Below are 26,188 nucleotides of genomic sequence, written 5' to 3' on the forward strand. Positions count from 1 at the left end.
TGAAATAATCGAAAATTATTCGAAAAATATTCGCATTTATGAGTAGTGACTATTCGCGATTCGAAGACCGAATCAAAAAGTACACTATTCGATTCGTTATTCGAAAGTTTCCTGTATTCGCACACCCCTAAAATGTCTTGGTCTTCAGCTAACCAACAGAATAACGAATACCACTATTTCTTCTTATTTTTATGTCTTCAGTTACCAAATCCTTACTAAGGAAATCCTAAGGACACAATTGCGGGAACATAAGATTTTACAAAGTATGACGCTAAAGGCGCGCTTTCTTAAAGAAAAAAGAAATTTCTGTAATAGTCGTCTAGTTCGCGCTCCATTATTAACACACTAAAAAGAAAGGCCTTTTCGAAATAGAGGCATCTTCGCAGAAACTCGTTTTTGCACACCACTATTAAAGTCAAAGATGTTCATTGAAGAGGATCACGTCTGAGCGGGGCCCACCAGCTCCCACCATGTATACATACAAATCGTGTGGACTCCGGAGCATGAGTCCTTACGCGGCAATCAGCAGGCACACGCGTATACGCGGCAGGGTTACGCGGGAGGCACACGCGGGAGCCGCGAGAGGGTTACGCCGAGCAGTTCCACCCCGAGCCCGTACCATTAACCTGCACGCACATCCTACAACACTATCGCCTTTCACGAAGAACACTACCGCCGCCTCATGATGCTCTGACGCGAGAGGAAGCCGGAACATGGCGGAAACTCCAAACAAACACATATCCACATTTGAGTCTCTACCACGCCACACACCCTGCGCTGTATTCCTATAAACGCCCACATTGCGATCAATGCGCAACGGTTTACCGCGTGATATGGGCTTGCGCAAGCACACCACAGCCCGCACCCATAACGCATCTCGCCACACGGCAATGGAAGGCGGTGTTGTCCACCTGCGACTCGACGGAGCAGCTCAACCTGGACAACCACCCAATGCAGAGCGGGGGAGCTACCTACGCTCATGTGCTCTTTTGTATAAAGTGTATTCTCTCTCTCTCTCTCCCTCTACCCAGTATCCCATAACCAATAACCCAAGTTGGTGTGACAGTTGGTTTCGAACCCGGTTCCCTCCGCACAGCAGCCCGATTCTCTACCCATTATACCGTGGACTACATGGCGTGGACTATATACGTGGACTATACCTGGCGTTCCTTCCGGACAAAAGGTGCTTCACCGGCGAGCGTGCAGCTATGGAATGCCATCGTTGGTTCACCGTCTGTTCGACGACCCAGAGCTGACAAACTAAATGAGTTCTGGAACCCCAAGCTGCAGTGGGTCATCGGTCATGTCACCACTCTAAATGGCAAACATATAAGCTCCCTTAAAGGTGACAGTAAACGCCGCCTTTTCTTTAAAGCGGTAGCGACTTTCAAGACGAAAGTCCTGAAATCACTACAAGCTGGCCATTATTGAGAGCCCACTAATGGCTGTATAGAGCCTACGCCAATGACTTTCGTGGGAACAGCATCAACGCCCGTTTCACATGCAATTGCCTCTCCATTGCATGATGGAATAAAACTGGTTAATGTGCCAGTATCCAGAACGAATGTGTACCAGCGGTATCCAGCAGAATGTGTGCTCGAACATGTAGAGACTCCGACATGTACTGTGGGCCCCGATAAACGTGGAGCCCTTCTTGTGAACCTAAACATGTAAATTTGTGCATAAAACATGATTTTCTAATCACTCGCCCGTCTCTCTGAACCGGAAAGTGGTTAAAGTATCCTCATCATCATCATCATCATAATCATGATCGGCCTGTTTTATATGCACTGCAGGACGAAGGCCTCTCCCTGCGATCTCCAATTACCCCTGTCCTGCGCCAACCGATTCCAACCATAGCGCCCGCGAATTTCCTAATTTCATCGCTCCACCTAGTCTTTTGCCGTCCTCGATTGCGTTTTCCTTCTCTTGGTACCATTCTGTAACCCTAATGGTCCAACAGTTATCTAACCGGCGCATTACATGACCTGTCCAGCTCCATTTTTTTCCTCTTGATGTAAATTAGGATATCGTCTATACCCGTTTGCTCTCTGATCCAAACCGCTCTCTTTCTGTCTCTTAACGTTATGCCTAGCAATCTTCGTTCCATCGCTCTTTGCGCGGTCCTTAACTTGTTCTCAAGCTTCTTTGTCAGTCTCCAAGTCTTTGCCCCATATGTCAGCACTGGTAAAATGCACTGATTGTACACCTTTCTTTTCAATGACAATGGTAAGCTTCCAGTCAGGAGCTGGCAATGTCTGCCGTATGCGATCCAAGCCATTTTTATTCTTCTGTGAATTTTCTTCTCATGATCAGGATTCCCTGTGATTAATTGACCTAGGTAAACGTACTCCTTCACATACTCTAGAGGCCGACTGGCGATCTTGAACTCTTGTTCCTTTGCCCGGCTATTTATCATTATCTTTATCTTGTGCATATTAATATTCAACCCCACTCTTACACTCTCTCTGTTAAGGTCCTCAATCATTTGTTGTAACTCCTCTCCAGTGTTGCTGAACAGAACAATGTCATCTGCGAATCGAAGGTTGCCGAGATATTCACTGTCGATCCTTACTACTAAGCCTTCCCAGTTTGATAGCTTGAATACTTCTTCCAAGCATGCAGTGAATAGCATTGGAGAGATTGTGTCTCCCTGTCTGACCCCTTTCTTTATATGTATCTTCCTGCTTTTCTTGTGTAGAGTTAAGGTAGCTGTAGAACCTCTGTAGGTATTTTCCAAGGTATTTACGTAAGCATTCTGTACTCCTTCATTATGTAATGCCTCTATGACTGCTGGTATCTCTACTGAATCAAATGCTTTTTCGTAATCTATGAATGCCATATAGAGAGGTTTATTGTACTCTGCGGATTTCTCGATAACCTGATTAATGACATGGATGTGATCCATTGTAAATAATCCCTTTCTGAAGCCCGCCTGTTCCCTTGGTTGACTAAAGTCCAGTGTTACCCTTATTCTATTGGAGATTATTTTGGTAAATATTTTATATAATACTGGGAGTAAGCTAATGGGCCTATAATTTTTCAATTCTTTAATGTCTCCCTTTTTGTGGATTAGTATAATGTTTGCATTCTTCCAGTTTTCTGGAACCCTTGCAGCCGATAGACACTTCGTATGCCAGTTTTTCAAGCATTATGTCTCCTCCATCTTTGATTAAATCGGCTGTTATTCCAGCTTCTCACTGCCGCTCTTCCCCGTTTCATGTCCAATTGCAAGGCCTTTCTGACCTCATCGCTAGTTATAGGAGGAGTTTCTGTATCCTGCTCAGTACTGTTTCGAATGGAGTTATCCTGACTCCTCTGGGTACTGTACAGGTCAATATAGAATTCTTCCGCTGTTTTTACTATATCTTCGAGATTGCTGGTGATATTACCCTGCTTATCTTTCAGTGCATACATTTTGATTTGTCCTATGCCAAGTTTCTTTCTCACTGATTTCAGGCTGCGTCCATTTTTTACGGCTTCTTCAGTCTTTCTCACGTTATGGTTTCGAATGTCACTTATTTTCGCCTTGTTGATCAGTTTTGACAGTTCGGCGAATTGTATCTTATCTCCTGAGTTGGACACTTAATTTTTTGTCGTTTCTTTATTAGGTCCTTTCTTACTTGGGAGAGTTTGCCTACTGGTTGCATTGGTACCTGGCCACCCACTTCAATTGCTGCCTCTGAAGCCAACCTAGTTACAGTTTGAATCATTACCTGTATTTCATTATCATCTCTCTGTTCTAAAGCCGCATATTTGTTTGCAAGTGCCAGCCAGAATTTGTCTGCTTTTACCCTTACTGCCTCAAGGTTGACCTCTTTCTTCTTGACCAATTTTCCTCTTTCTCTCTTCAAATTGAGGTGAATGCTAGCCCTCACTAACCTATGATCACTGCACTTTACCTTACCTATCACTTCTACATTCTGCACTATGCTGGGATCAGCAGAAAGTATGAAGTCAATATCATTTCTTGTTTCCCCATTAGGGCTTTTCCAGGTCCGCTTTTTGATGCTACGCTTCTTGAAGAAGGTGTTCATTATTCGAATCTTATTCCTTTCTGCGAATTCTACGATCATCTCTCCTCTAGCGTTCCTAGAATCGACGCCGTAGTTGCCAATTGCTTGTTCCCCAGCCTGCCTTTTCCCCACTTTTGCATTGAAGTCGCCTATTACTATAGTATACTGAGTTTGCACTTTTCTCATCGCTAATTCAACATCTTCATAAAACTGATCTACTTCCTCATCGTCGTGACTGGATGTTGAAGCGTAGGCTTGTACTACCTTTAATCTATACCTCTTATTAAGCTTGATTACGACTACAGCTATCCTCTCATTAATGCTGTAGAATTCTTCAATGTTGCCCGCTATGTCCTTATGGATTAGAAATCCTACCCCGCGTTGCTTCTTATCTAGGAGACCTCTATAGCAGAAGACATGTCCGTTATTCAGCAATGTATAAGCCCCACCAGTTCTTCTAATCTCACTAAGGCCGATGATATCCCCAACAATGTCTGATAATTCCTCAAAGAGTCCTTCCTGCTAAGCTAGCCTCACTCGAGAGGGTTCGGGTGTTAAGCGTTGCAAGGATCAGTTTCCATTGGCGGCCTGTCCGGATCCAGAGATTCTTAGCACCCTTTGCTGCGTTACAGGTCTGAACACCATCTTGGTCAGGTGCTCCGCAGCTGCTGGGGACTGAGGTCCATTGGGTAATTGAGTGAGCCATGTGGGAGGGGGTGGCCGAATACTGCACCAGGGAGGCCAATTCCTGTTCTGGTGAGGGAGTGTCTTGTTGAAGCTTAGTGGGCCTTCCTAATTTGGTTGTAACTGGATTAGTACAGCCCCACTCGCTCACGGCATCTTTTGCCGGTGGCAGGCGTCACTCCAAGCCTGCAGATGTTGTGCACTGGAGGAGGTGAATTTCAAGCTCACCATCGCAAAAAAGAACAACAAAAAAAACCTCTTATAGCGGGATTCGAACTTCCGACTAGAGCAACCGAGCATTCGACATAGCTCAGTCAGCGAATCGCACATGCGGCGAGGCTACCTTATCGCCGAAAAGTACAGCCCCGAAGGCCCTACGTGCCAAAAAAACTTCGATTTGTCCGCGATAGATTCATTTAGCTGATCGCGATGGGTAACTTTATATAGAACGATTTCTAAACGGTTCTGGCCTCGTAGTTCCGGAATTGCACGTGCGTAGCAGGCCGAGAACCCGGCTAGGTATAAGGCGTCTCGGCCGCCTTTGACAGCGCTTAGGACGTGGAGGGGTAAGATAATGGTGGAAAACTTGCCGTTTTTCTCACCGGAAAGGCGACTAGACACGGGGCACTTCCATCTTGCGCTCCTTTGAAGGCCGAGCCGAGGATAATAGATAAGCTGCTCAGTCGTATGCGCACATGCATATACACACCTGTATACACGAAAATTTTCGCTCACGGGCGAATCGGAAGACTGCGAACCCGGATTTTTCTACGACACGGACCTCATAACGCGCTACTCTCATTTAAAAATGATAATAACAGCAATAACGTCCACTATATGCTCGCTTTCACAACAAAAGGGGCGCATGCGTCTCAGTTGGCACGCCTCGGCAGCGCGTTTCAAGCGTTTCTGCTGCCTGTTTCGTGAATCTTACGTGCCTAAAAAATTCCTTGATTTGTCCGCGATAGATGCATTTAGCTCATCGCGATGGGTAACTTTATATAGAACGATTTCTAAACGGTTCTGGCCTCGTAGTTCCGGAATCGCATGAGCGTAGCAGGTCGAGAACCCGGCTATATGTATAAGGCGTCTCGGCCGCCTTTTCTGTAAGTAAAGTATCCTGTAAGAACGTAAATCGCATTGAAAGATCGTGCTATGTTACTCTAGCTAGATTACAATAGCTTGAGTGGTGCACGAACATTTTTGCATCGTGTCGCAGAATCGTGTCGCAGAAGGGCAGAACGCAAAATCGCTCGTGTGCCGTTCTTTGGATGCACGTTAAAGGGACCACAGGTGGCCGAAATTATCCCGGAGCCTCTGACGGTCACTATGCTGCTTAGCGACGTTAAGAGGGCACCAGAGAGGAACATTGAGTTTAGCTGTAATGGTAAATCACGCTTCTGCAAATGCAAAGCGGTCAATCTTGCCGAGAGACGAAGCTTGGCAAGTCAGAAAAAGAAGCAAGAAACGAAATAGGGCGGGAGACGTCGCTCTGATGTTCTTGCACCAGCTCCACGCTCGTCTAGATAATTGCTTATCGATAAAGAAGGGCCACATTGCATTTTAAAATAACGAAATTCACAACCTAGCATGGTTCAATAACTTTTTTTTTCTGCGCGAGAATGACCAAAACACGAGAAAAGGTTTTTGAAGTTCGGCGACGTCACATAGACGCGCGGGCGCTCAGGTTTCGGTGCCTTCGTTTTCTGCAGCATTATTCGACCTTTTCCAGATAGATGCACTAAAACAGAGTTATGAAATGTTACTAGTCTAAGCTGATTTAGTTCTGCATCGCGTTTATCCCATTAAACACCATGAATCAATCAGGGCGTCAACACAAAAGTTTACTTCAGTCGATTACAGCCGTCTGTGGCATACATTCCAGAAAACATAACAATCGACAGCGAATCGTCGTGGTCGGAACACCGGCTTGTTTTGGCCTTCTGTAAGCGATGCACACAACGCACTACGTCTGACGTACGCGCGGATATCGAGAGACGATTATGAACGCAAATGTCGAAGCTCTACTCTGCTTCATATTGACCTAAAATAGATTGCGATATTCCGCTAACGGTTAGCCATTCTGTGCAGACCGAAATAGTACTGGTCACTGCGTATAAATTGTGTTTATACATATGCGAGGTGTGTCAAATTAGATGCGCGAAGTTTCTACCCTTTACATTTCTACCTTTCTGTTAATATCTGTGGTAGGTAGCGCTATCTTATTCTTACAAATTTGGTGTTCGGGGGGGGGGGGGGGGGGAATCCGGTTTTCACTTAATAGAGAAAGCGCAATGCTCAATTAGAACATTAACATTTTCCGACTAGCCTTTTCGCTACCTACTAGGGGCACCAGATTATAAAATCAAACTTAAGTCAGGCAGCGCCCAAAGAATGTGAACTTTACTACATTCCTGACCCAGCAGTGCAGTAGTTAAGACATTTCCGTCATGAACAAATCTACTACTTTAAAAAATTAAATTGTGGTGTTTTACGTGCCGAAACCACTTTCTGATTATGAGGCACGCCGTAGTGGAGGACTCCGGAAATTTCGACCACCTGGGGTTCTTTAACGTGCACCTAAATCTAAGTACACGGGTGTTTTCGCATTTCGCCCCTATCGAAATGCGGCCGCCGTGGCCGGGATTCGATCCCGCGACCTCGTGCTCAGCAGCCTAACACCATAGCCACTGAGCAACCACGGCGGGTAAATCTACTACTTTGAACGCCAAGCACGGATATCTCGAAACTGACGCTATTCCAATGTGCCTTAAGCACGTGGCTAGCTTACATATCCTCTCGTATACCATGTGCTGTAAAGTAGCCAACTAGAAATTTAATTAGTGAGACTTTGCTAATGACTCGTGTACTGTGTGCTCTAATATAGCCAATTAGAAATTTAATTAGTGATACATTGCTAATGAGGCATATGGACATTGTGAGTTTTCGCGAAAGCATATGTGCTGGCCTCACCAGTAATCGAACTGTAGAGGTGTAATAACGCTGTCTGTCATGGAAAATATTGTTTTCTTTTTTGTGCAGCTCATTTAAAGCTCAGACAGAATATTATTACAGAAACATCTGCCGTGCAAATCCTTGCGTAAACGGAAATTGGCTTAACAGAAACAATGGCGACAAAGTAAACTGTCGGGTAGTTACCGTATATAGCTTTCGTCAGCCGGTGTCATCGCCTGAATTCCACAGGAACCACAGCACTATAGAAAATTAATACACAGTTTACATTGTGACCATAGTTATAGTAGGCAGCTTGAGAATACGAAAATCATGCTGGGTGTAGCCCCAGCTTCCTCACTAAGCCGCGACCCGCAACACCACTATACACACCGCAAAAGTCTCGGAGCACGGAATTCGCGAATAAAAATTAAAAAAAAACTTATTCCCCGCTATTTCACCAGCGTCGCGATAACTTGGTAGTACGGGACAGCATCCTCTCACCTTCGAAAAACAAGGGCGGAGGCCACTTGCAACCATGTATTCTTGCGGCTCGATGTGGCGTTTGGGCCAGGAATCCACCAAGCCCATTGGCGAGTACGTCCACTAGTAGGAATGAAGGAAAAAGAGTTTATTTGACACCATTTACGCTGGCTCCATATACGGAAGCCCACCCCATGTATAGGAGCATATTAAACGACCGAGTTCACATCAGGACACGTCAGCACCAGCTCACTGCACCAAAAGCCTCCGCTTTTAAAACCGTCGTCTTCCCTAGGAGACTAGAGGAAAGGGGGTAAACGAGGGGCCCGATCTTTATTAGTCATATCACATATCACGAGAAGCCAACAAACACTGACACCGAGGACAACATAGGGGAAATTACTTGTGCTTAATAAATGAAATAAAGAAGCGATAAATTAATGGCAATGAAAGTGAATGAAAAAACAACTTGCCGCATGTGGCGAACGATCCCACGATGCGAAGGTTGTGGGATCGTTCCCCACCTGCGGCAAGTTGTTTTTTCATTCACTTTCATTTCCATGAATTTACCGTTTATTTATTTCATTTATCAAGCACAAGTAATTCCCCTATGTTGTCCTTGGTGTCAGTGTTTGTTGGCTACTTGTGATATGACTAGGAGACTAGACTTCTTCTTCATGATTTGGGAGAGGGAAAGTACGCTTAATTGACCACTTGCAGAAGTACGACTGCGCATGCGCCAAAACCGGCCGCGGGGCGGCGCTTCGTGAGCGCCGTCTCCGTGGTTGGAAAGCAAACTGCACAGCTCGGGCGTGACGTGCTGGCGAACTGCGTCGCTTTCGGCTGCACGAGCTTATGGAAATGGAAATAAAATTTCTTCAGATTTCCACCTGCGAAGGTAATGTGGAGAGGAGAAGTTTGTGGACGGCTGCGGTGAAGCGGTCGAACCCGGACGGCACGCCGTGGCAGCTAACAGTGCATTCTAGGATCTGTGGCCTGTGCAGGCGACTTCCATTTCCTTGTCATCTTCTGCCAGTTCTGCAACGCTGAGCAGAAGGCCAGCGACGTGCTGGCAGGTCTCGCTAAGGCTGTAAAATATAAAGAATGCGGTTTTCCTTCGCACTCGTCACTGAGTGACTCTGAGTATATGCGAGTACGATTAAGCGATTTGTGAAAAACGGCGCTAACAGATGCGGCCAGTCTAGGTACTTCGTGTCATTTGTGAGTCTGCGCTCGTCTTCTTTTCTTCCGTACATTTCAGTTAAGTTGCGCTCTCTTCCACCATGACTTCGAACCAATTCCCCCAACTATCTGCCTTGATGAGTATTCGCGAGTGAGCGGGAACGTACTGGCCTGAGGACGCACGCGCTGCCCATATTTAAGCTAATATAACGTATAATAATGTAGGTTGACGTAAACTTTGAGGTCTTAGCGCTCGCAAAAACACAGTCAATAACCTACCGCGTACATATAGCGCATGCGAAATTTGGAATACGGCTTCGTACACCACGAGCATGCAACACAGCAGTTTGGCGAAACAGCACGAGACGAATACCAAATTTGCAAGCTAGAACGTGTACATCTACTGTTCTATGCAACAACTAAGAGTTCAGGGAATGTGACAGGCATAAAGTACTCATCCGGCCACACATTCACAGTGCTCTCCGGCAATGTCGCCAATAGCTTTTGTGAACCATGCTGTAACCACGTAGATGCCCTACTTCGTGGATGGCGTGTACGTAGCTCGTATGAGGCCAAGTGGAGGTTCCACGGTGTTTACGTTAAGTTTTATGTTCTTAACTTAACCTTCCTTTTTTAAAGCCCATCGGTGGTGTGCCTGACAAACGGACGCAGGGTTGGCATGAAGTTAACCCCACGCATTGTCGCTCGTTATCCGGCACTCTGAGAAGTCAGTTGACCGTCCCATTTGCAAAAACGGCAAGGGAATGAAGTCATCTTCAATCATATTTAAGGCAGGTCGTATGCAACTACAGAAGAACGTCGTCGCTTTCACAAAACGTGAAAGAAGCTCAGCAAACACAACGTCGCCACTCGATGCCGCCGTACCAAAGCAAGGCTGGAGCCGGGATGTTTTCCAACCAAGCGGCGAGGCGCAAGCTTCCCGTTTTTCGCGCTAGGTGGGCCTCCGACTTCTGCAAGTGGTCAATTCTGCAAGGAAATCTGATCACTGATGGCTGGCGGCCAACCACCATCGTCGAATCGGACGCAAAATCCCTGCAATGATGTTGCACCTTCGCCCCCGCATATGGCTCAAGCGTGTAGCAATCTGGGAATCCGAGGTCGACACTGTTCCCACGGTAGCCTTCCACGCTGGCCCGTTTCATCAAAGGTCAGATTCAGGTAGGGTGGATCTTCGCGGTAATCACCGATTCTACGAAGGGCGGCGGCTGTTGTCGCCTGGAAGTGAGCCCCTTTGTTAGCGCCTCACAGTCCATGTCGGCCCCTTCGTCTTCTGGTCGCGCGCTGATGACTAGACGGGCTCGTAGTAAACGTCTAAGGAATGCTCATCGCCATATTGAGACGCTACAGTGTTCTTTCTTTTTTTTCAGCGAAGCTTTCTTTGCCCCTTCCTTCGGCTTTACCACTGCTGCTGCTGCTGTGGGTTGCTGTGGCTGCTGCTGTTGCACACACTGCGTCAGGTGTGTGTGTGTGGGGGGGGGGGGGGGGACAGGCGTGAGTCAGAGAGGAAAGGAAACAGGAGAAACTCGCTCCCGCCCCACCGCGTCGAATGTGCACAATGCCCTCTGAAGCTCCCTGGCCGTCGCCACATTAGCCGCTTGGCAGCTGTAACTATCCGTGACTCCCCTCAGAAGCATTGCAGAAGCTGCAGGGCTCTCCCCTCACCCCTGATGCTGAGCCGTGCTCTCTCAAGGGTAGCAGGAAATAGCATCATTTTCCCCTTCCTCCGAATCACTATACCACAGCGGTTTCGGGAAAACAGGATAAGCTTAAGTTCAAGGTATGGTGCAGTACGTTGCTGCTATTTCTGAAAAATAAACCCCATGCGGGTATGTCAAGCGAGTAACGCGCAGGGCGTGCAGAAGCAGAGCCGCATCAATTAGAGCGCACCGCAGGTTCCAGGAGACACTACGGAAGCGGTCGACCGTCAAATCAACACTTCTGTGCCTGCCGCGTTAGCTTTGCGGCTATGGCATTGCTAGAGGTCGTGGATTTGATCCCAATCGCGGCAGCCGCATTTCGACGGGGGCGAAATAGAAAACGCATGTGCACTTAAATTTTGGGACACGTTAAAGAACATGACGGGGTCAAAATTAATCCGGGGTCCGCCACAACGGCATGCCTCATAATCCGAGGGTAGTTTTGGCACGTACAGCCCCATAATCCAATTCAAGTTTAATACTTCTGCCACAATGCGATGTGCCATGTCAGGAAATGACAACGCTCAACCCTCTCATAGGTTATAAAATATGGCGCAGAACAACGCCTCAAGCAAACACCTCTCCCTGTGTGTTCTGTGTACTACGCAGACAAACAGCGGTGGTGCACGTAAGGTAACGTTTAACATCAACTCACTGCTCTCGTGTTAGCCTAAACGTTGAAGAAATTAAGCTTTAGCCGTCAAGATTATCGCTGATTACCGTCAAACAAAGTATCCAGCATGGAAAGCTTCGCTTACATTGATTCCCGCAGTGCGTGGGATCTACATAATTTTTTCTTCCCCAGGGTTTCCTGTAGCGAAAAATTTTGCGGTAGAGGAAGCGCATATTGTGCGACATTTTATCGCTCGCGTGCTTGAGTTGATCAATTATTTTTTATGTTCAGGTTCATATTCAGGCCACTCCAATGTCACCAAGAGCTTGACAATGCACACGCGACGATCAAGGGCCAAATCCTGTCTTGCACTGCCAAGCTGGAGTTTGCGGTGATCCTGAGCGGATGCGGTACGGGAGAGCGGCATCAGTTCTGTACATTCTTTTATTCACACAATGTTGAAGCGGTACCGCACTCAAATTCAAGTGATATTTTGTTCCCGCGAGGACATTGGATATTTAGGAGAGAGGTGCTTCGGTTTCTTCTAAAGTTCCTCCGTGGTACAGGGATAGGAAGTGAATGGAAAGCCGTATGGGTCGTCGTTGTTTGGAAAACGCGCCACTTATTGGGCTACGAGTAAACTTATTTTTGGAACCTGGTGTTGCTAGTTGTACTGCGAAGTGTTTCAGACCGTATCGCTGTTGGTAAGTTCGTTCAGCCGGTGCAGTCACCAGCAACTTGTGCAAGGCTAGATCCGCCTGCAGCAAGCAACACCCCTCTTCCTCCTCCTCGCTTACGCGGTTAAATGAATACAGAAGAAAAAAAAATGTTGCAGACACCATCGGAGGATAATTGTGAAAGTCAAGAGATAGCTTCCCATTATAGATCAGCGCCATGCTGCTGGGGCACTTCACGGTTAGTTTTGTTGGTTAAATGCCATGAGGAGTCTAAGTGCTGTGACGTATATCGACATATATCGAAGTGCACTCGGCGGGCAGTCTTTAGCTTCGCCATGCGACGAGACGAGATACACGCTGATACAATTCAACGCTTTCTTAATTTGTTTGTTTTGTTATAATTTTTTCTGGTCCTGGTCAAAGAAAGGAGCAGCCTCGAAAAGCTACTACGCTGAGTAGCTTCACGAGGTGGCTGTCACCGCAAAATGACAGCTACGGACAGTTGACAGATCGAAAGTAGGGTAATGCACAGTAAAGGGGGAATTTTGCACAGACGACCTAAAATTTCTAGGACACAGAAATGGCTAGGCAACCATTGTGCCTAACAAGCGATTATTACCTAACTGGAACAGGTTTCTGCGCAAATAGTCAATAACGTGACAATGCAGTACGCTAGCACATGAAGACAAGGTCAACAATTAGAAAAGGAAGAAAAAATTATGCGGATCCCGCGCACTGTGGGAATCGATCCAGCGAAGCCTTCTCTGCTGTTTGCTTTCATTGACGATAATTAGCGGTGACATTGTCGGCGAATGTTTAATTTCTTCAACGTTTAGGCCAGCACGAGAGTGGTGAGTTGATATTAAACATTACCCTGCCTGCACCGCTGCTGTTTGTCTGCGCAGTACACAGAACACACAGGAAAAGATGTTTGCTTGAGGCGTTGGTGTGCGCCTTACTTCATGCCCTCTGAGACGGTTAAGCATATTCGTTGCCTTGCATGGCGCAGCTCACAAGTATTAAACTTTATTTGAAATATGGCTGCACGTGCCAAAACCACAATCGGATTATGAGGCACGTCATGGTGGCGGACTCCGGATTAATTATGACACCGAGTTGTTGAACGTGCACCTAAATCTAAGTACACTAGCGTTTTTTTTTTTTTTTTCGCCCTCGTCGAAATGCGGCTGCCGTGGTCGGGATAAAACCTGCGACCTCGAGCAATGCCATGGCCGCAAAGCTACGGCGGCGGACACAGAAGTGTTCATTTGACGTGTGACCGCTTCCGTAGTGTCGCCTAGACCCTACGGTGCGCTTTAATGCGGCTGTGCTTCTGCACGCCCTGGGTAAGTTGTCCGCTTGACAAATTTTATGGTGTTTATTTTTTAGAAATAGCAGAAACGTATCGAACCGTGCTTTGAACTTAAATTTATCCTGTTTGTCCGCAACCGCTGTCATGTCCTCCCGTCACCTTATCCCCTATACCCCCCCCCCCCTTGTACTCTATCTATTGTATACCATTCTTTCTAGCTTCCCTCTGGACTTGCGCGTTAGTAGAAACGTAAGCGCTGTCAGGATTGGGGGCTCAATCCCATCGCTCGAGATCCGTTGCCAAGATTGGAGTCCGGCATGAATTCGAAGGTAGCTGGCCCATGCCGTCGTCCAACTTAAACACGCTGAGGACGTTGATGAAGGGAAGAACTGCTTCTCATCGAGAATGAGGAAAATGGGTTTATTTACAGAAATTAAATCAGTCTAACATGACTGCTTAAGAAAAAGAGTGTCAGTCCAACATGACTGCTCAAGAGAAAGTGTGTCAGTCCAACCTGACTGCACGAGAGAAGTGTGTCGAGCCTCCGCCCAACAGCCGTTTTTAAACGCTCGGTCCTTCGGCGATACAAGGCCGCGAATGTTCGTTTCGTCATCGCAAAACTAGCCGCCTCCCGCGACAAGGTGATGCACACACACACGCAAACACACAGGTGCGAAGGACTGGAGCCGACGACCGAGGGGAGTCGTTCCGGGAAGCTCGGAGACATCCTGGGTAGCTCGTTGTCCCGCCGCGGCTTGCTCATGCGTAGCGAAATCAGGTTCGCACTGGGGACCTCGGGTACAATAGTTCGTCCGTCGAACCCGTTTCGTCACAACGGCGATGGGGCTGGTGTATGGGGGCGGTTTTCAGCACAAAGCCCGCTTCTTCGAACGCAGTCTTGCTGCAGCGACGGAGAGTGGGGGATGCGCGCCTTGTCCCCCAGTCGTAATTGGGTGGCAATTTTTCCTTGCAGCTCGCCATTCTTAACAGCGCTGAAGTTTCTGCAGTGCTTTTGAGGGGGGGTCAGGGATAATTACAGCTGCCAAGAGGCTACTGTGGCGACACCCAGGGAGCTCCAGAGCGCATTGCGCACATTCGAAGCGGTGCAAAGTTCCAAACAAGTTTCTCACGTCACCTTTTCTTACTGCCGCGCTCCTACATGTATGCCCAAGCTCTGAAACACCTCTCGACGTGCTCTGCCAGACAGCTACAGCAGCAGCACCAGCAGCAGTAGGAAAGTCGAATGAAGAGGCAAAGAAAGCTTCGCTTTAAAACTATGATATCGTGGCTCTACGAAACACGAAAAGAAATTTGTCACAAGAACATGCCACACATTTCTTGCAGTAATATGATTTCCAAGCCGATCATGTTGTTTTGATTCAAAACGTTTAGCAACGAAGACAGACGATATTCAATCATTTGTTTTCCATAGTTTATGCGAAAGAGTGGTCTTATGCGATTGTATTTCTTATATGATTGACAAAGTTTTCAAATTCAGTTTCTGTCTTTTTAGAACAATTTACAGCAGCGACAAAGCCTGAATTCATAACGATACTCCATGACTAATCGCTCGAATAATTCGGCTGTGTGATACACATAAGGCACTTTGCAGACTAATCGAATAAATTCGCTTTTGTGATAACAATACCTACTTAATATTGTCATTCGTAGTTGCCCGTCATACAAGAGCACCATAATTAATAATAGAAGAAAACAACGAGTTATATGACAAAACATTGACAGATACCGCGAGTAATGATTCTTTCCACGTAGTCATAGAACTGTGAGGCTCCGGGCTACGTGCGACTAGTAGCGTCCTGGGCTCTCACTCTCGTCAAGGTGTAGAACATTGAGGACCTGCCAAAGTTTGCGCAGTGCATGTAAATAGTTGGTACCCGCTGTAGAGGCTATGGTGTTGCGCTGCTAAGCACGAGGTCGCGAGCTCAAATCCCGGCCGCGGCGGCCGCATTTCGATGGGGGCGAAATGCAATAACGCCCGTGCCCCGTGCTTTGAGGGCACCTCAAAGATTCCCTGACGGTAAAAATTATCGCGGAGACCCCCTTCGGCGTGCCTCATAATGAAATCGTGGTTCTAACGCGTGAAAAAGCCAGAATTTAATTCGAATAGTTCGCCGGTAAGTAGAGTTCCCTGAAGTTGTTCAATGCCTCCTGTCTTCTACTTCACTCCTGCCGAGCTACATTGTAGGGAATTCGTCCCTGAGCACATGCACAAAAAAGTAACATACGGCACGTGTCTCGGGAAGCGTTGCCCCTGCCACGAATTGCTTTTTTAAACATGCTGAGCTCACACGCGCGCGCGCGTCTGTGTGCGGTCTCATGCGGGGTATAACACATAGAGGCAAGACCTATACGCCTCGTGCACCGCCTATAGAGGCGCCACTGAAAGCCACCTAGCGGACGCTTCCAACAGTACACGCGGGAGCAGTAGCAGACGACAACCCTTTGCAGCAAGGATGACTGAAGTTCGCGGCTGCGATTTCTCCTTTGTTCGGGTGCCAGGCTGCTTCCTCTGCGGTGACAGCTGTGGGGAAGATGCTTACCTCTGTGCGAGCGGGTATGAACACGATGTTACCGGTGTTCGGAACAGCATGGTCCACATACGTGCAAGGTGTGTCCCGCAGACAAACGCCATGAACCCCATTTACATGACGTGGAGCTCATGTTCACTAGCCGATAAATTTTGTTGAGTGATGCGATCTCTCGATGGTTTTTTTTATTCTGCCCTTGCCGCAATGATGCTTCTGTACCTGAATAATAAGCAACCGTCGTTAGTGCAGACTTATATCAAAGAAATCCGTACGGTGCAATCTCTGCATATGCCATTGTGATTTTTCTGCCGATGAATACATCTGGCATCACCGAATAAGTGCAGTCGAAGTCGCCTCAGGAAGAGTAATTGCCAATTTATTGATGGAAACGCGTACACTAGCCAACGAAGTCACCAAACACACGGGATAATAAAAGCGCGTGTTAGTGATGTACTGCCGATGCAATTCTGCTGCATACGCCGATGAACTAGCCTTCCCGCTGCAGTTTGTGCAATTTCAGATTCCCCAAGGGAGCTGCTTGGAAACGTACAAAGCTAAAGACTAACTAACTTTTCAGTACTTTATTATATTACTAGAGAGAGGTGCCACATGATATATTTAAAGGCAGAGCAGCGCCAGTCAAAGTAGATGAGTGCTGGCGGCAAGGCCCGGTTTAGTCGTCTGCAGCGTAAGTATAAAAAAGAATTCAGTTGAGTACAAAACTCACATGCAAGAAGGGACTACGTTGTGAAACAAATCACTTGGCGTGTTAAGTTTGCTCAGGCAGCATCGAGGTGTGATGACTTCCCAAACGGGACGCGAACTTTTCAGCGAGAAATGGAACAAAAATACCATATGCAGCTGCTATTAGCAATTATCGCCCTGAACTACCTATTTTCTAAACACATTTCCAAAAACGCAAACAATATCTAAGATGCCCTCGGGCGAAAAGAATAAAGCTCTTAAAGAAGCACTTCCTTGGTATCATTCCGATAAGACACAGCGTGATTTATACCCTTTACAAACAAGGCAGGGTGAAAACTTCGCAGCTCAAAAGAATCGACAAGAGTTATGCATGGAGCAACTAGCAACAGTTAAACATGTGCAAAGCCACGCATAAAATAGATGTAAAAACATGAAGTGCGCGACAGCTGGTGCAAGGATTTACCGCGCCACATGAAACCAACAATTTCAGTTCTTGCAAACTTCAGTAGCTTTAACATACAACGCAATGCGCTCGTGCAGTCGTGCTGCCTAGCTAGCGCAACGCGGTAAAGAAGCGGAAAACAATATAACCGGCAAACAGCATTCCGAACTTTAGCGAAATGCCTTTAAACCTCATGCTGCACTGCAGACGAACTTCGTTGCTCACGCGTCTAACTATGATCGAGTGGAAAAAAACACCGACGAGACAAAGGAAAGGATGAGAACAAGAAATTTCCCTTCGAAGCGACGATCCATTTTTGCTACCGTTGCTCCCGCTGATGAGGCTTTGCCGGGAATGATTAGAACCGTATCCCCGGCACGTTTTCACCGGTATTTGAGCCCCCCACCCTGCAACAATTCTTCTTCGACATTCCCTGAAGCTTTGGCCACCCCACACGTGCGAATGGTGTTGCCTATCTTGCTCTGAAAACGTGAATAAGACAGAGAAGCACGATCAACGACGCAACAAACTACGGCGCGCGCCAGGCTCCTCTCCCGCGTGTTCGGCGCAAGGCCGCCACCAGTGGCGCGTCCGTCGGCGTGCACGGCGCCTATAGAAACTGGATCAGCTTTAGGGGGTGAGTCACTCCTTGTCAAAGATAAAGGCCAGTCAGAAATAGAACAAATCATACACATGAGAGGGTAAGGTGGAAGCTTGGGCGAGTTGGTGATTCAATATCGACATGTGTGCACAGCGCAAAAGACAAGGACTGAAGGAAGAACACAACACAGGCGCTGACTTCAACTGATCTTTATTTGCGAGATCGCCAGAATCACCACGAGAAGGAAAGGAAAAACAAATATGAACAAAAAAATAAACAGAAAGAGAGAAAGCTCCGGGGCCATGTCCTCGGGATCCTCCTCTTCGTTCTTGCGATGCATCTTGGCGAGTTTGTGCGGACGCTAGCTTCCTTTTTTTCCGTGCATGATAAGCGTTTCATGTACGATCTGCATAATCGCACGCACTTGTTTGCAGATCGCACGCGATGACGACTCAGACAAAATTTTCCGCAAGCTCCGGTCAGAGCTCGCGCTGCAATTAGCGCGAGAAACGGCAGGATCTCGCGAAGCGAGAAAGAATTTGCAGTTTGTCGTCGAGAAGGAATACATTCACATCTTTATTACTTTCTTTTTTTAATGGAGTCGGCCACAAAAACTACTACTATTTGAAGCTTTGAATCCTGGGCTATATAGCCCAGACTTTGCGGGGATTCGCCGGTTTTTTTTTTTTCTTTTCTTTTCTTTCAAATCCTTTTTCCCCTACGTATTTGCTACGACTGTATACGTACGAAGCACCAGGCGCGATACAAGCATTCTGCAAAGTCGTGAACGGCAATATGCGTGCTCCCTATAAAGTGATAAGTTTAATAGACAATCAGATAATTATTCGCTTACGCATCTCGATTTCTCGTGTAAGTAAATGTCCCATAAACGCGTTGGAAAATGTTAGGCGTGCACACACGGTCGCAACTATAGTGTACTAGAATAATGTTTATTATTCTAGTACACTATATTCGCAACGAGGGAAGCGGACAAGACAAACGCCGCTAGATCACCTCGTGGGCGTGTCTGTACGCCTAATCTTTTCTAGCCTAACTGCCTGCCAACTAGCTCAACCTTCTGGTGTTCTACTATTCAGTATATAGTGGGGAAAAAAAGTCGTAACAATAGAATTTCCTCGACATTCACGTCTGCCATAATTCGCGGCGCGTCGGGACTACTGATAAGAAAATTTACTAATCTTTCTGCGTGATTTACTAATCTTTCTGGGTGTTCTCACTCGCGAAGTGGTACGTAAGCGTATACAGTCGAAAAAGAAAACGTTAAAAATAAATTAAGAAAAGCAAACGACCTCGGCTTGCTACCCTATAATACGCACGTCGAGTCGTCGTCAATATCTAAGGGCATCATAATTGCATTCTGCTAGCAGCTGCGTATCTTGCAGCGTAAGAACGCGCAGTTTAGATAACGAGATAACCTTCACAAAGCTTTTCGTTCTTAATATCTCCTCTTCGCTAGCCCACGCCTTGTATATATATCATAAATATTTTGCGAATATCACGACTGGATTGCACCCGCATGTGCTTGCGAATGAACTACTTCGTCAATCCCCTTCGCCCTTATTTTCATTTTTTTTTAAATATTTTTAGTCTTTATTGACACTTATCAGCTACTATGTGTATACGCATAGATGGCTATATTTCTCAACTCTATCCCGATTAATTCTACCAATGAAAGCGTGGGTTAAACAGTCGCGTACTGGCATTTCATTAGTGTCATAACGTAACGCGCCTTTCTCTCACTCAAACCAGCGAGGGAAAAAAAGATCTCACGAAATTAGCATGTACTTGCAACTCCTGAAATACTGAAAGGTTTAGTACAGGTATTGTTAAACCAATAACTGATATAAAGTACTTCGAGCTAACTTCTCGCAGTAATGATTGGCTAGTAAACGATTGCACAAGTACCGCACAGTGAACCTTACCGGGCTTAAAAGCAAGCAATATCAATGAAAAATTTATCTTTTGTTGCCAAATCATTCAAAATCAACTGGTATTTCCCTATTGTTCGGCATTGGTGCGAACACGTGTTGAGCTGCTCTCTTTCCCCGCTTTTTGAACTTGAATGTACGCAGCACGATGCCCCAGTAAAAGGTCCCTTTGTCTAAAAAATCAACGCGGAGCAGCGATGTAACCATATAGCTGCAATAAATCAATTGTTGAAAGTTAGCGCTCGTCCCGTGCTCCTGCTTGTCCCTGTGTCTTTCTTGCGCTATGTATCTCAGTTTGTATGCATTGTAATTGCCTCGAACAAATAGTCAGAGAAAATTAAGGCTAGAACCAGACAAAAAGAAAATGAGTCCTTTTTTGTATTTATTTTTTCGCAACGTACCATGAGAAGTATGGCAGAGGAAGCGTTTTATTTTTCTTCAGGGGAGCTGAGGCCACAAAAACTAATTCAGCCGGACCACTCTTGTTTAATAAAGTTTATTTTCTTCCGTGTCTACAGGGGATTGTCCGGAACACGAAGAGAGAGAAAAAATCGAAGTTTCCCCTCATCACATTCGTCGATCGAGTCGAGGAAAAAGCAAACACGATGGAACCCACCATTGCCAAGACAGACTCTGCAAGCCTCTGCGAGCGGGCGCACAGAATGCTGGCACGCAATCGTTCGTCGGACAGATAACTTTCGCGGTGCGCACACTATACCACGACCCACGCTTTCCGAGGCCCCTAGAGAAGGACGGCTTTGGGACGCTCCGTCGATTATAAAAAGACTGCTCGCGCTAATGACAACGAGGAGACGCGAGTCGTTCACTTCGTCACGGGCTTTGAAAACAAGACACACACATGCATAGAAAGTCAATCCCACACTGGACAAGCGCTTCAAAAGCATAGAGCCGGAGGAGACTACGCGGAGGTCGATCGGGAGGGGGGGAACGACTAAAAGCAAAGCCCCGAAGGCAAGAAGCAAAAGCGCCCACAGTGGGAAGAAGTGGTGGAGTCGCTCTCCCTGTCACAGCAGCAAGCAGCAGCGCCGAGCCGGACGCGGGACGGTGGAGAGGATAAGAGAGGCAAAGGGAACCACCTGGCAGACAGCATTCCTCCGCGAAGTCACGTGACAACCACTCGACGCCCAGGCGCAGTGTGCGCGCGAGGAAGTAGTGCGCGTGATTCGCGCTCTCAAAAGTTGTTTTTCGACCGAGAAACGAGCTGAACGAACGTATGAGCTTTCCAAAACCAAAGTTACTTACATTTTGTGCTAGTTGGGGTAAATGTAATGCAGCGGGTAAAGTTTTAGACACAAAGGGAGGAGTTCAAAAACCTTCTTGCGGAGGTGGTTCCCAGCATGGGACGTTTGCTCGGGCGCGGACGGGGCGCGGATTAGAGAGGTAGGAGAGGAGGAAGGCTCTGCTGTCGAGGGGGTCTTCTTCGAACAGGTCTGCACTCCGCATCCCCTCTCAGTGCTGTGTCGATGGTGCTGCGGAGCGGTATGAACGTGTTCGCATCCGAGCGCTCGCGGACGATGTTGGTTTGAGTGAACGGAAGGTGTCAGCCAGTGGACCGCTGAGACTGTGCGCGTGTGAGGAGAAGAGTATCGCGTTGATGCGTGCCGGCGCGCTCTGGATTACGTGCTGCTGGATTACTGTGGCAGCGAACACTCGGCAGACAATGACAGGCCGCTGGCGGTGACAGCGAACAGCGCAGCAGAGAGAACCTTGCGATCGGATTAACTGGCGGACGGTACCGACCATGAAGCCTCGGAAAAACGGGGTGACCATTGGCCTGTGGCTCGCACTGGTTGCAGCTACGATACCAGCCGCAGTGCAAGGTGAGCAACTGTTTGCTTTTTGGCAGTCTGTTGTGATGGTGTTCACCTAAATGTACGTGCAGCAGTATCACGACGGTGTTGCTTCCCTTTTCCGAGGTTCACTCAGCGCGTAACTGACGCTGGTTTTGCGGAAGGCACTGAGTAGATCTCATCTATAATGGTCACTCAGTTGGAAAACCGATATTTCCAGCTTTGACCCATCGTTCATATTTTCTGACAGTATTGTGGTCATTTCTCACTACCTGTCAGTGGGAAATGGCCGCAAGTGCTGCCTATGTGCACGCGGGAAGTGTTGCTATACTCCTAAAAATATTACGAGTCAGTCTGCCACGCTTGCTTGGTATGCCATGGTTCTTGCGATCAGCCGCATAAGATTTCTAAGGCCTGTTGAGCGCATGGTTTTCACCACTCTTCGATGTCGACTGCCTCGCTTCCAACCACCTATGTTATCGAGCAGTTGCCAATAAATAATGCCACCACAAGAAAAATGTCAGGTTCAGCCCGCCGGCGAAACAGCTAAGCTTTTCGAGAGGCGAAGGATAAAGGAGCGATTATATTCCGCGGACTACGCGCGGCATTGCTAAAGATTGGCGCGGCTTTCTTGTTGCTGCTTCTACCTCACGGCGCTCCCCTCTTATACCCCTAGATAAGGCTCACTACTTGAAAGATTGCGCCTATCGTCAAGAGTACGCGCAACATGCGAGCATTTTGACAAGAGCGCGCAGCTCTCCGGGGGGCTCTGTATTCCTACAAGTGTGCTCCACCATCTGGCGAACCTTGCGGTGGAGCTCGTGCCGTTCCGCGCCCGCGTTTACGAGCGAGTTCATCGAAAGGGAAAAGGAACAAAGTGGTCGCACAGCGCTAACTGCTGCCGACGTCGCTCTCTGCCCCTTCCTCTTGGACGCGTGTTTATTTTTGTCCGCGCTTTCCGAATCGCCAGTGGCGACCCACGAGGGTCGCCACTGGTGTGATTAGGCCTAGTCATCGTCTGCTCCGCTGGCTGCAGCGAGCTGAGCAGGGGGGGCATTGTTCGGGCGCGCGCTGCAAATGAGCCCTCGGAGTTACTTCGCTACACAGGCTAACTGCCTCCGCAAAATGGGTGATGGGCTTGATGGCGTATCATTGCTCTGCGGAGGAAACTGTTTACCTGGCTGGCGTCGCGCTCTCGCCGAGACGCTCATGCAGGGAGGCTTCCCCGCCATGGCTAAGCCTAACTCCGCTGAGAAGCCAGTGGTTCGTAGACAGAAGACGGGCGTTTCGCGGTCGGAAACTTCGCAGCGCGCGTGAGCTGCGGCTTCTGTCAACGAACCAGCTGCCGGCATTAATTTTCTTTGTTTACATTGTTGCTTGTTTAGAAGCCACTAAGTAATTTATGTTTTATACAATGAAGCGGGTAAGTTCAGTGATCGACGAGATGCGTTCGTTTATTGCTTACTTTAGTACTCAAAATTTCGGAGCATTTCGTTCACTTATGAATCATTTCGTGAAGTCGATTGTTTTAAAGGTATTTTGCACTGCTGAATGGGATGGATAATTTCCGACGCTTACGGAGATAAACAAGCGGAAAGGGTGCGTGTATGACGAAAGGGTTTGCTTATTACACAGTTCTGTAGATAACGCTGCCGCGTTCACGAGCAGTCTTCCGCGTTGGATAAAGTAACGGTTAACGGCCTATCTAAATCATGTTGTTTGCACTTTTAGTCGCTCTAAATGCCATTAACTGTTCGGGTTGAGGACTGACCAAAAAGTGTGCTTTCTCCGTTGTCAACTGCATACCCAAAGGGTTCTTAATTCGGTGCATTCAGGAGCCGGGGCTTCAGCCTAATGTACGACTCCTCCTTTCTCTCGCATGCTGCGCGACAAACTGAAACAGCAAAAATATTAATTGCATTGCTTCAGGCCCCACGCATTCCTACCTGTCGCGCGTTCAATGGCTGGCGCATGTGCCGACGTTCCATGAACGTGGTCGTTCTTCGGACGCTCAAGCGACAATGTACATTTGGTAACAAAGTCTCACACTGCCTTGAAATGGAAGAGGGCGACAAGTCGTGGCAAATTGCGCTCGTTAAGCCAATAAACACCCCACTTGTCCCTCAATTGGGCTGGTTCTCTTTACTTCGTACTTGTGAAGAGAAAGGTAATTGTATTTCTTTCTGCGCAATGAGTTAAGCTAGGGAGTGTCGCCAACATCTTCTAGATTGAAGACCATCATCGGCTTTCTGCCAGTTGCGCTGAGAAACATCTGTCAGTGGAGCGCCATTTTGTTGATTCAGTCCTTATTCGCTGCTTGCCGCTCACAAGCGGTCGTGCCCTCGACGCCAGCCGCATGCATGCGAACACTCCTGGCGCATGTTTTTCTCTCTGAGACTGACCACTACGGACGAACATTTATGTAGGTCTCGCAATATTTAGAAGCCCTCTCGCAACCGGCGGACTATCACGGCGCGTTGCGCCGACTCTTGCTTAAAATTCGATTTCCTTCATCGCTAAACGTCGATTGTCATTGCACGGGCACCTAGCATTACCTCTGAGTTGCTTAGTTTTGTCTTAGCATATCTCCTGCTTTGAGTGTTCAAACTGTTGACACGGTTTGGGAGTGACTACGGCTCAGTTTCGACTCGGAAGGCCTCAGTAATAATTTTTAAAGCCGATACGGATCTACCTAACGCGCCTCACAATAAGCACGTTTCTCTCGTGCTAAATTGATGCGTTCAGGTTATGCTGATTTGAATGTTTCTGAGGCGTTTCTTTCAAAAGTCGACTGCATTGTACGTCAGCGACCAAATCCCTAAATGTGTCCCAGTTATGCGGGCAAAAAAGGGAGGAGGGTGCGACTGGTGTCGAGAGAGGGACGACGGCTCCCCGTCCCGGAGGAGGAAGTGGCCGGGTTCGGGACCAGGCTGGCCGAGATGGCGCGCAGGTGCGCTCCGCCACTTCCCGCACAGACGCATGAGCGGCGGAAGGGCGAGGGAGGTTCACCCCCCGAGCAGCTGCTCCGGCCGGGGAGGAGGACAGGGGGGCCCGCGCGCGGCAGATGGCCGAGACCGTGTGAACTATGCGCGAGCCGGCCCGAGTTGCCCCCCCCCTCACCTTGCTCGTCTCCTCCTTGCACCACACCCTGTTTCGCCGACATCGCGAGGCTCGCGACCAGGGCGGAGTCGCCTGGGCCCTCGCATGATACCTCAAGACAAAACCTGACGTCACAGGCTCTGCGAGGGCCTGACGTAACGTGAAAAGGCTTTTTTTTTTTCTTCCCTAGCCGCGTATGTGGCTGCTCAGTTGAGCGACTCCGATCCCCACCCATTTTTCTTTTTCCTGGTCTTGTAGTAACAGTTATCTTTGCGACCGCCTGGGTCGAAATAAAATAACGACGCCAGTTTATCATTTTCTTTTTCCGACAATGGTAGCGCCAAAACGTCAGGAAGAGACGCATGTCACGAGCGCCTATGTTACACCCTCCTGTGTTATTATTTTTTTGTTGCGTTTCTTCATTGTGCGCTCATGCCGATAGCCCTGTTCCTAGTTTCACATCTCTTTCTTCTTCATTGCTGTCACTCATAAGTGGAGCAAAAATTAGGGACCGTACATTCTAACAGTACATTTCATTTTGCTTACTTTTTTGGGGGGTAGTGGGAGAAGGGTCCCTGATATTAGGCTCGCGAGCCGACGTTGTCGTCTGGATTGGCCACTCGTCGCTACGGATAAGAAAAAAAGGTTAATGGAAAATGAAACGAATCGTTACAAATTATGGCGCGAGCCTGCATTGTTAGGGAACTTTAGAAATGGCGGGTTAAAACTTGCGACAACGTCATCGGCCCTGCGTGCTAAAGTGTCCGAAGTCATTAAGCGCATGCGCAGTACTGGCACCGCTGCTTTTTGGGTGCGCTAAGATCCATTTAGCGTGCGCTAGCCGCCTGTGTTTGCTATTTCCAAAACTTTGTTCCCTTGTTGTCCCGGCGTGTGAGCATAGCTGTCACTCTGGCGTTTGGTATTCAGCTGCTCCACAATACCATGTTCTGAAACTTACGCCCCAACACTAAAACTGACTGTTGGCGTATCGCTGGCTCGTGTTCATTCTGACCTAAACACGAAGCAGCGGGCACTGTGTAGACTGATTTTTCGAACGTGCAGCGAGAGAGCAAGATGCAACAATGGAAAACAAGAGGCCGTTCGAAAATGGATGTTTTCTCACTCTCTTCCCAACGCAAGAAGCCAGTCACTTTGAGATATGACGGAGTGTAAAGAAAACAGGTATTATTAAAAAAAGTAAAAACACTGGGTTCAAAGAGGAGGAAGAATGAGTCGTGATAAAAAAGAGCACAAACCTTAATTCTTTTAGTAAATAAGTATTTTATTTACAGTAAGCAATATTCAAAGCTCACTGCAGGGGCAGAGGCTAAAGGCAATCAAGCCTGACAAAGCATGCAATCAAGCCTGCCAATTCAAAGCAACAGCCACACACTG

The 26,188-nt window shown here is 47.7% G+C and overlaps 1 protein-coding gene across 2 annotated transcripts in view; it reads left to right on the forward strand.

Annotated features, from left to right (window-relative positions):
- The first annotated feature begins 21,327 nt into the window (after window positions 1–21,327).
- Window positions 21,328–26,188, forward strand: part of N (neurogenic locus Notch protein) — an 83,598-nt gene continuing 78,737 nt past the window's right edge. For both annotated transcript variants that reach the window (XM_050195631.3, XM_050195633.3), the window contains exon 1: window positions 21,328–21,724. In XM_050195631.3, the coding sequence (XP_050051588.1) occupies window positions 21,646–21,724 (79 nt within the window). In that variant the 5' untranslated portion in view covers window positions 21,328–21,645. The remainder of the gene's footprint in view (window positions 21,725–26,188) is intronic.

Source organism: Dermacentor andersoni, chromosome 1 (genome assembly GCF_023375885.2).
Source record: "Dermacentor andersoni chromosome 1, qqDerAnde1_hic_scaffold, whole genome shotgun sequence".
Lineage (NCBI taxonomy): Eukaryota > Metazoa > Arthropoda > Arachnida > Ixodida > Ixodidae > Dermacentor > Dermacentor andersoni.